Here is a 12,069-nt window from a genome sequence, read left to right on the forward strand (position 1 = left end):
TGAGATTTATAAGCATTTGGGAAGCATTTTGTAACAACAGTTACGTTGTGAACCTGTTTAGCTTTATGTCTGGAACTTTTGTCTCTGTGTGAGTTTTCTCTTTGGTTGTGTTTTCGTAAAGGGATCGGTGTTTGGTTGTCATGTGACACGGCGACTCGCTGGGAATCATGGAAATGGGAGTTCTCTTGACGAGGCATTGCACATGTGGACCTGACCGCTGCTTTCATAAATTAACAAGCTATTTGAGGATTTAGTATTTTTCTAAGTTGTACTAGTGTATAAATTAATCTAAAGACAACCCACAATGCACCTGTAGGGGGCGTACATGTGCTCTAACTGATCTTCTGTACCCACAATGCATTTGCAAATAAAACCTATAAAACATTTGAGTTTATTTTGTAGTTTAATCTGATTATTAACCATCCCAACATTAGTATAGAGTCAAATGTATCACTGATACTTAAAATACAATTTATATTTGAAAGGTTTAAATAGTAAAATGTTTAATATTTTGTCAACCTCTTGTTATGCATCAGGCTTGTTGCTCTACAGTTTACTGTTATTAGGTTTATACTATAATAATGACAATCAAATAAACAGAATGTGAAAGTGATGATCTGACCTCAGTATCTCCAGTGTACAGTGTGGATTCTCCAGTCCAGCAGAGAGCAGCTTCACTCCTGAATCCTGCAGGTTATAATTGTCACTCAGGTCCAGTTCTCTCAGACTGGAGGAGTTTGAGCTGAGAACTGAGGACAGAGCTCTACAGCTTTCCTCTGTGAGATTACAGTGACGCAGCCTGGGAGAGAAATGATGATATATCAGAACACTGACATCTCAAACACAAACATACACAAATATAATTTATCCTTTTACTTAGAAAGTTTCGCGTGTACTGTCTCTCTCTCTCTTCCACACACACACACACACACACACACACACACACACACACACACACACACACAGAGAGAGAGAAAAGGCGTTTTGATGGAAGTTGGGGAGCGCCGTCCTCAAATTATTGTGATTAAAATCCCCAGCACTGATAAAAGCTCCATCCGGATGCGGTGTTTGCAGCTTGCTAATAAGGGATTCACTTTTTTCCGGGGGTTTAACAATGTTATTGGACGCCAATTATCTCATAAAGTAGGATTTTTATTTGGCTTGGGAATTAAAGTAATCAAACCTGGGCATAAAGTAGGTGGAAGAAAAGATTTATTTATACTTTCCTTATAAACACTTAGCAAGAAGGGAGCTATATTTTTACTGAACGTATGATAGAATTCTGATGTGAAACCGTCTGTGCCAGGAGATTTATTTAATTTTAATGATTTAATCGCTTCTTCAACTTCTTTTAAAGTAATGGGAGCATCACAAAAAGCTTGCTCAGTATTACTCAATTCATTTATGTAAGATAATGATTCAAAAAAATCAAGAGCACGTTGTTTATTAAATTTAGATGTATATAAATCATTATAAAATTTGGCACAAAAATTGGCAATTTTTTTTTATTTGTTGCTTTTCCAATCTAAAAAAATAAGAAGAATTTTGCTCACCTTCTTCCATCCATCTTTTCCGTGATCTAACAGATGCTCCCTCAGCTTTTTGTTTGTAAAACTCATCTAATATATTTTGGTAATGGGCAAGTTCAACGTTTTCAGCATCAGATAACAGATTTAGACAGAAGATCTGAAATTTTGTATATTATAATACTTTCATAATTTTTTTTCTTTTTCGCCAGTTTACTGCTAAATGTTCGTAAAAATTCACCGATTTCATATTTTGCTAACTCCCAATTACTACCAAAATTATTTTCTTTATTTGCTTTTTTCCAATAACTGCAAATTATAAAATCTATTTTTTCCTTTACCTCTTTATAACTAAGCAATGAAACATTTAGTTTCCAATAGGAAGTAGTTCTACGTGAATTAGCCGTATCTGAAAAAGGAATAAATACAGAGATGCATTTGTGATCAGAAAGTGGTGATGGAATAATGTCAGACATAGTATTACTTAAATCTCTAGAGATAAGCCACAAGTCGATTCGAGACTGCTTTGAAAGAGAATTATTGCACCGTGTAAAACGTTTTTGAGAAGGACGAGTCTCTCTCCAGCTGTCAACTAAAGAAAATCGTTCCATGAACGTCTTTAAATAAAGATTTGAATTATCAGGTGACTTTGGAGGCCATCTGTCTAAGATGTTATCCAAAGCCACATTAAAGTCCCCTCCAAAAATTAAAAAAGGATTTGGGTATTTGGTTAGTAAATTCAAAACCTGTTCTTCCACTTGATCAATAAGTTTTTCCTTCTCTTTTTGTTGATTAAAACCATAAATATTAACAATAATACACAGTAAATTTGAAATTTCTATTACAAGGCAAATATAACGGCCATTTGGGTCACAATCAGAGCGTACAATCTTCCCTTTAAACTGATGTTTAAGGATGCAAACACCAGCTGAATGACTTGTTCCATGAGCCGTCCATAAATCTAACCCCCACTGAGATCTCCAAAAGTTACAATCATCTTTGGTGGAATGACGTTCTTGCAAGAAACAAAAGTCCTTTTTAAACCGTTTAAGATTTAAAAAAAATTGCTTTCCTTTTTGTAAGGTTTCTTAACCCTCTTGTATTAAAAGAAATTATAGATAGAGACATGAAAAGAGAAAGAAATCTCTAGTATGAAAGTAGATAAAACAGGTCTCCAAAAAAGTATTTGCAAAAATACACTCAGAACGATGAGAACAAACAACTCTATAAATTATGTAGTGCAAATCAAAGTGCATATATCTACACCACTGAACAGCCATTTTTCAGAACATAAATAAACGACCCTTATTTTGTAACGCAGATTCAATTACTAAAATAATAGAGTTATCAAACTGACCTTCATTTTTCCACAGGAAACAATACTTCTAAAGAAACAAAGATTATTATTATTATGTTTTAGAACAACAGGCCTTACAAAAAATGTTCCAGGAGTCAAAATATCAAAAAGGTCAAAATCAAAAGTCAAATGAAAATGAAGGTGCATTAATTTGCATTCATTTTACCCTAGACTACCAGCTTCATTCCATAAAAATAAAATAAAACTTCAGATCCGTGTCCTGATCACACTTCTTATTCTAAATGAGTTATACTGTATATACAAGTATTTGCTTTTGAGCAGGAAACATACAGACATATTCGATTGTTCAATCTGTAACATTTGCTATATTCGCTGTTTCAGAAGGAAAATATAAATATTCAGTACAGTTAGCTAGCTAATAAATATAAATATAAATATTCAGTACAGTTAGCTAGCTAGTAAATATAAATATTCAGTACAGTTAGCTAGCTAATAAATATAAATATTCAGTAGTTAGCTAGCTAATAAATATAAATATAAACATTCAGTACAGTTAGCTAGCTAATAAATATAAATATTCAGTACAGTTAGCTAGCTAATAAATATAAATATTCAGTACAGTTAGCTAGCTAATAAATATAAATATAAATATTCAGTACAGTTAGCTAGCTAATAAATATAAATATTCAGTACAGTTAGCTAGCTAATAAATATAAATATAAATATTCAGTACAGTTAGCTAGCTAATAAATATAAATATTCAGTACAGTTAGCTAGCTAGTAAATATAAATATTCAGTACAGTTAGCTAGCTAATAAATATAAATATTCAGTACAGTTAGCTAGCTAATAAATATAAATATTCAGTACAGTTAGCTAGCTAATAAATATAAATATTCAGTACAGTTAGCTAGCTAATAAATATAAATATAAATATTCAGTACAGTTAGCTAGCTAATAAATATAAATATTCAGTACAGTTAGCTAGCTAATAAATATAAATATAAATATTCAGTACAGTTAGCTAGCTAATAAATATAAATATTCAGTACAGTTAGCTAGCTAATAAATATAAATATTCAGTACAGTTAGCTAGCTAATAAATATAAATATTCAGTACAGTTGCTAGCTAATAAATATAAATATAAATATTCAGTACAGTCAGCTAGCTAGTAAATATAAATATTCAGTACAGTTAGCTAGCTAATAAATATAAATATTCAGTACAGTTAGCTAGCTAATAAATATAAATATAAATATTCAGTACAGTTAGCTAGCTAATAAATATAAATATTCAGTACAGTTAGCTAGCTAATAAATATAAATATTCAGTACAGTTAGCTAGCTAATAAATATAAATATTCAGTACAGTTGGCTAGCTAATAAATATAAATATAAATATTCAGTACAGTTAGCTAGCTAATAAATATAAATATTCAGTACAGCTAGCTAGCTAATAAATATAAATATAAATATTCAGTACAGTTAGCTAGCTAATAAATATAAATATAAATATTCAGTACAGTTAGCTAGCTAATAAATATAAATATTCAGTACAGTTAGCTAGCTAATAAATATAAATATAAATATTCAGTACAGTTAGCTAGCTAATAAATATAAATATATATATTCAGTACAGTTAGCTAGCTAATAAATATAAATATATATATTCAGTACAGTTAGCTAGCTAATAAATATATATATTCAGTACAGTTAGCTAGCTAATAAATATAAATATATATATTCAGTACAGTTAGCTAGCTAATAAATATAAATATATATATTCAGTACAGTTAGCTAGCTAATAAATATAAATATATATATTCAGTACAGTTAGCTAGCTAATAAATATAAATATATATATTCAGTACAGTTAGCTAGCTAATAAATATAAATATTCAGTACAGTTAGCTAGCTAATAAATATAAATATAAATATTCAGTACAGTTAGCTAGCTAATAAATATAAATATTCAGTACAGTTAGCTAGCTAATAAATATAAATATAAATATTCAGTACAGTTAGCTAGCTAATAAATATAAATATTCAGTACAGTTAGCTAGCTAATAAATATAAATATAAATATTCAGTACAGTTAGCTAGCTAATAAATATAAATATATATATTCAGTACAGTTAGCTAGCTAATAAATATAAATATATATATTCAGTACAGTTAGCTAGCTAATAAATATATATATTCAGTACAGTTAGCTAGCTAATAAATATAAATATATATATTCAGTACAGTTAGCTAGCTAATAAATATAAATATATATATTCAGTACAGTTAGCTAGCTAATAAATATAAATATAAATATTCAGTACAGTTAGCTAGCTAATAAATATAAATATATATATTCAGTACAGTTAGCTAGCTAATAAATATAAATATATATATTCAGTACAGTTAGCTAGCTAATAAATATATATATTCAGTACAGTTAGCTAGCTAATAAATATAAATATATATATTCAGTACAGTTAGCTAGCTAATAAATATAAATATATATATTCAGTACAGTTAGCTAGCTAATAAATATAAATATATATATTCAGTACAGTTAGCTAGCTAATAAATATATATATTCAGTACAGTTAGCTAGCTAATAAATATAAATATATATATTCAGTACAGTTAGCTAGCTAATAAATATAAATATATATATTCAGTACAGTTAGCTAGCTAATAAATATAAATATAAATATTCAGTACAGTTAGCTAGCTAATAAATATAAATATATATATTCAGTACAGTTAGCTAGCTAATAAATATAAATATATATATTCAGTACAGTTAGCTAGCTAATAAATATAAATATTCAGTCCAGTTAGCTAGCTAATAAACAAATATTCAGTCCAGTTAGCTAGCTAATAAATATAAATATAAATATTCAGTACAGTTAGCTAGCTAATAAATATAAATATATATATTCAGTACAGTTAGCTAGCTAATAAATATAAATATTCAGTGCAGTTAGCTAGCTAATAAACAAATATTCAGTACAGTTAGCTAGCTAATAAATATAAATATTCAGTACAGTTAGCTAGCTAATAAATATAAATATTCAGTACAGTTAGCTAGCTAATAAATATAAATATTCAGTACAGCTAGCTAGCTAATAAATATAAATATTCAGTACAGTTAGCTAGCTAATAAATATAAATATTCAGTACAGTTAGCTAGCTAATAAATATAAATATAAATATTCAGTACAGTTAGCTAGCTAATAAATATAAATATATATATTCAGTACAGTTAGCTAGCTAATAAATATAAATATTCAGTACAGTTAGCTAGCTAATAAATATAAATATAAATATTCAGTACAGTTAGCTAGCTAATAAATATAAATATAAATATTCAGTCCAGTTAGCTAGCTAATAAATATAAATATAAATATTCAGTACAGTTAGCTAGCTAATAAATATAAATATAAATATTCAGTACAGTTAGCTAGCTAATAAATATAAATATAAATATTCAGTACAGTTAGCTAGCTAATAAATATAAATATAAATATTCAGTACAGTTAGCTAGCTAATAAATATAAATATATATATTCAGTCCAGTTAGCTAGCTAATAAACAAATATTCAGTACAGTTAGCTAGCTAATAAATATAAATATAAATATTCAGTACAGTTAGCTAGCTAATAAATATAAATATATATATTCAGTACAGTTAGCTAGCTAATAAATATAAATATTCAGTGCAGTTAGCTAGCTAATAAACAAATATTCAGTACAGTTAGCTAGCTAATAAATATAAATATTCAGTACAGTTAGCTAGCTAATAAATATAAATATTCAGTATAGTAAGCTAGCTAATAAATATAAATATAAATATTCAGTACAGTTAGCTAGCTAATAAATATAAATATAAATATTCAGTACAGTTAGCTAGCTAATAAATATAAATATAAATATTCAGTACAGTTAGCTAGCTAATAAATATAAATATTCAGTACAGTTAGCTAGCTAATAAATATAAATATTCAGTACAGTTAGCTAGCTAATAAATATAAATATATATATTCAGTACAGTTAGCTAGCTAATAAATATAAATATTCAGTACAGTTAGCTAGCTAATAAATATAAATATTCAGTACAGTTGGCTAGCTAATAAATATAAATATAAATATTCAGTACAGTTAGCTAGCTAATAAATATAAATATTCAGTACAGCTAGCTAGCTAATAAATATAAATATAAATATTCAGTACAGTTAGCTAGCTAATAAATATAAATATAAATATTCAGTACAGTTAGCTAGCTAATAAATATAAATATAAATATTCAGTACAGTTAGCTAGCTAATAAATATAAATATTCAGTACAGTTGGCTAGCTAATAAATATAAATATAAATATTCAGTACAGTTAGCTAGCTAATAAATATAAATATTCAGTACAGCTAGCTAGCTAATAAATATAAATATAAATATTCAGTACAGTTAGCTAGCTAATAAATATAAATATTCAGTACAGTTAGCTAGCTAATAAATATAAATATAAATATTCAGTACAGTTAGCTAGCTAATAAATATAAATATATATATTCAGTACAGTTAGCTAGCTAATAAATATAAATATTCAGTACAGTTAGCTAGCTAATAAATATAAATATAAATATTCAGTACAGTTAGCTAGCTAATAAATATAAATATATATATTCAGTACAGTTAGCTAGCTAATAAATATAAATATATATATTCAGTACAGTTAGCTAGCTAATAAATATATATATTCAGTACAGTTAGCTAGCTAATAAATATAAATATAAATATTCAGTACAGTTAGCTAGCTAATAAATATAAATATATATATTCAGTCCAGTTAGCTAGCTAATAAATATAAATATATATATTCAGTACAGTTAGCTAGCTAATAAATATAAATATTCAGTACAGTTTGCTAGCTAATAAATATAAATATATATATTCAGTACAGTTAGCTAGCTAATAAATATAAATATATATATTCAGTACAGTTAGCTAGCTAATAAATATATATATTCAGTACAGTTAGCTAGCTAATAAATATAAATATAAATATTCAGTACAGTTAGCTAGCTAATAAATATTAATATAAATATTCAGTCCAGTTAGCTAGCTAATAAATATAAATATTCAGTACAGTTAGCTAGCTAATAAATATAAATATATATGTTCAGTACAGTTAGCTAGCTAATAAATATAAATATAAATATTCAGTACAGTTAGCTAGCTAATAAATATAAATATAAATATTCAGTACAGTTAGCTAGCTAATAAATATAAATATAAATATTCAGTACAGTTAGCTAGCTAATAAATATAAATATATATATTCAGTACAGTAAGCTAGCTAATAAATATAAATATAAATATTCAGTACAGTTAGCTAGCTAATAAATATAAATATAAATATTCAGTACAGTTAGCTAGCTAATAAATATAAATATAAATATTCAGTACAGTTAGCTAGCTAATAAATATAAATATAAATATTCAGTACAGTTAGCTAGCTAATAAATATAAATATATATATTCAGTCCAGTTAGCTAGCTAATAAATATAAATATAAATATTCAGTACAGTTAGCTAGCTAATAAATATAAATATATATATTCAGTCCAGTTAGCTAGCTAATAAATATAAATATATATATTCAGTACAGTTAGCTAGCTAATAAATATAAATATTCAGTGCAGTTAGCTAGCTAATAAACAAATATTCAGTACAGTTAGCTAGCTAATAAATATAAATATTCAGTACAGTTAGCTAGCTAATAAATATAAATATTGAGTACAGTAAGCTAGCTAATAAATATAAATATTCAGTACAGTTAGCTAGCTAATAAATATAAATATTCAGTACAGTTAGCTAGCTAATAAATATAAATATAAATATTCAGTACAGTTAGCTAGCTAATAAATATAAATATAAATATTCAGTACAGTTAGCTAGCTAATAAATATAAATATAAATATTCAGTACAGTTAGCTAGCTAATAAATATAAATATAAATATTCAGTACAGTTAGCTAGCTAATAAACAAATATTCAGTACAGTTAGCTAGCTAATAAATATAAATATAAATATTCAGTACAGTTAGCTAGCTAATAAATATAAATATATATATTCAGTACAGTTAGCTAGCTAATAAATATAAATATTCAGTGCAGTTAGCTAGCTAATAAACAAATATTCAGTACAGTTAGCTAGCTAATAAATATAAATATTCAGTACAGTTAGCTAGCTAATAAATATAAATATTGAGTACAGTAAGCTAGCTAATAAATATAAATATTCAGTACAGTTAGCTAGCTAATAAATATAAATATTCAGTACAGTTAGCTAGCTAATAAATATAAATATAAATATTCAGTACAGTAAGCTAGCTAATAAATATAAATATAAATATTCAGTCCAGTTAGCTAGCTAATAAATATAAATATAAATATTCAGTACAGTTAGCTAGCTAATAAATATAAATATAAATATTCAGTACAGTTAGCTAGTTAATAAATATAAATATAAATATTCAGTACAGTTAGCTAGCTAATAAATATAAATATAAATATTCAGTCCAGTTAGCTAGCTAATAAACAAATATTCAGTACAGTTAGCTAGCTAATAAATATTAAATATAAATATTCAGTACAGTTAGCTAGCTAATAAATATAAATATATATGTTCAGTACAGTTAGCTAGCTAATAAACAAATATTCAGTACAGTTAGCTAGCTAATAAATATAAATATTCAGTACAGTTAGCTAGCTAATAAATATAAATATATATATACAGTACAGTTAGCTAGCTAATAAATATAAATATTCAGTGCAGTTAGCTAGCTAATAAACAAATATTCAGTACAGTTAGCTAGCTAATAAATATAAATATTCAGTACAGTTAGCTAGCTAATAAATATAAATATTGAGTATAGTAAGCTAGCTAATAAATATAAATATAAATATTCAGTACAGTTAGCTAGCTAATAAATATAAATATAAATATTCAGTACAGTTAGCTAGCTAATAAATACAAATATAAATATTCAGTACAGTTAGCTAGCTAATAAATATAAATATTCAGTACAGTTAGCTAGCTAATAAATATAAATATTCAGTACAGTTAGCTAGCTAATAAATATAAATATAAATATTCAGTACAGTTAGCTAGCTAATAAATATAAATATAAATATTCAGTACAGTTAGCTAGCTAATAAATATAAATATAAATATTCAGTACAGTTAGCTAGCTAATAAATATAAATATAAATATTCAGTACAGTTAGCTAGCTAATAAATATAAATACTCAGTACAGTTAGCTAGCTAATAAATATAAATATTCAGTACAGTTAGCTAGCTAATAAATATAAATATATATATTCAGTACAGTTAGCTAGCTAATAAATATAAATATTCAGTACAGTTAGCTAGCTAATAAATATAAATATTCAGTACAGTTAGCTAGCTAATAAATATAAATATAAATATTCAGTACAGTTAGCTAGCTAATAAATATAAATATTCAGTACAGTTGGCTAGCTAATAAATATAAATATAAATATTCAGTACAGTTAGCTAGCTAATAAATATAAATATTCAGTACAGCTAGCTAGCTAATAAATATAAATATAAATATTCAGTACAGTTAGCTAGCTAATAAATATAAATATAAATATTCAGTACAGTTAGCTAGCTAATAAATATAAATATTCAGTACAGTTAGCTAGCTAATAAATATAAATATTCAGTACAGTTAGCTAGCTAATAAATATAAATATAAATATTCAGTACAGTTAGCTAGCTAATAAATATAAATATAAATATTCAGTACAGTTAGCTAGCTAATAAATATAAATATTCAGTACAGTTAGCTAGCTAATAAATATAAATATTCAGTACAGTTAGCTAGCTAATAAATATAAATATATATATTCAGTACAGTTAGCTAGCTAATAAACAAATATTCAGTACAGTTAGCTAGCTAATAAATATAAATATAAATATTCAGTACAGTTAGCTAGTTAATAAATATAAATATAAATATTCAGTACAGTTAGCTAGCTAATAAATATAAATATAAATATTCAGTCCAGTTAGCTAGCTAATAAACAAATATTCAGTACAGTTAGCTAGCTAATAAATATAAATATAAATATTCAGTACAGTTAGCTAGCTAATAAATATAAATATAAATATTCAGTACAGTTAGCTAGTTAATAAATATAAATATAAATATTCAGTACAGTTAGCTAGCTAATAAATATAAATATAAATATTCAGTCCAGTTAGCTAGCTAATAAACAAATATTCAGTACAGTTAGCTAGCTAATAAATATAAATATAAATATTCAGTACAGTTAGCTAGCTAATAAATATAAATATATATGTTCAGTACAGTTAGCTAGCTAATAAACAAATATTCAGTACAGTTAGCTAGCTAATAAATATAAATATTCAGTACAGTTAGCTAGCTAATAAATATAAATATATATATACAGTACAGTTAGCTAGCTAATAAATATAAATATTCAGTGCAGTTAGCTAGCTAATAAACAAATATTCAGTACAGTTAGCTAGCTAATAAATATAAATATTCAGTACAGTTAGCTAGCTAATAAATATAAATATTGAGTATAGTAAGCTAGCTAATAAATATAAATATAAATATTCAGTACAGTTAGCTAGCTAATAAATATAAATATAAATATTCAGTACAGTTAGCTAGCTAATAAATACAAATATAAATATTCAGTACAGTTAGCTAGCTAATAAATATAAATATTCAGTACAGTTAGCTAGCTAATAAATATAAATATTCAGTACAGTTAGCTAGCTAATAAATATAATATAAATATTCAGTACAGTTAGCTAGCTAATAAATATAAATATAAATATTCAGTACAGTTAGCTAGCTAATAAATATAAATACTCAGTACAGTTAGCTAGCTAATAAATATAAATATTCAGTACAGTTAGCTAGCTAATAAATATAAATATATATATTCAGTACAGTTAGCTAGCTAATAAATATAAATATTCAGTACAGTTAGCTAGCTAATAAATATAAATATTCAGTACAGTTAGCTAGCTAATAAATATAATATAAATATTCAGTACAGTTAGCTAGCTAATAAATATAATATTCAGTACAGTTGGCTAGCTAATAAATATAAATATAAATATTCAGTACAGTTAGCTAGCTAATAAATATAAAATATTCAGTACAGCT

The 12,069-nt window shown here is 25.2% G+C and overlaps 1 protein-coding gene across 1 annotated transcript in view; it reads right to left on the bottom strand.

Annotated features, from left to right (window-relative positions):
* LOC117597395 (uncharacterized) overlaps window positions 1-12,069 on the bottom strand; it is a 273,283-nt gene that overhangs the window by 98,954 nt on the left and 162,260 nt on the right. Inside the window, exon 27 of the mRNA XM_053235527.1 lies at window positions 623-799. Within this exon, the coding sequence (XP_053091502.1) occupies window positions 623-799 (177 nt within the window). The remainder of the gene's footprint in view (window positions 1-622; window positions 800-12,069) is intronic.

Source organism: Pangasianodon hypophthalmus, chromosome 1 (genome assembly GCF_027358585.1).
Source record: "Pangasianodon hypophthalmus isolate fPanHyp1 chromosome 1, fPanHyp1.pri, whole genome shotgun sequence".
NCBI classification, from domain to species: domain Eukaryota; kingdom Metazoa; phylum Chordata; class Actinopteri; order Siluriformes; family Pangasiidae; genus Pangasianodon; species Pangasianodon hypophthalmus.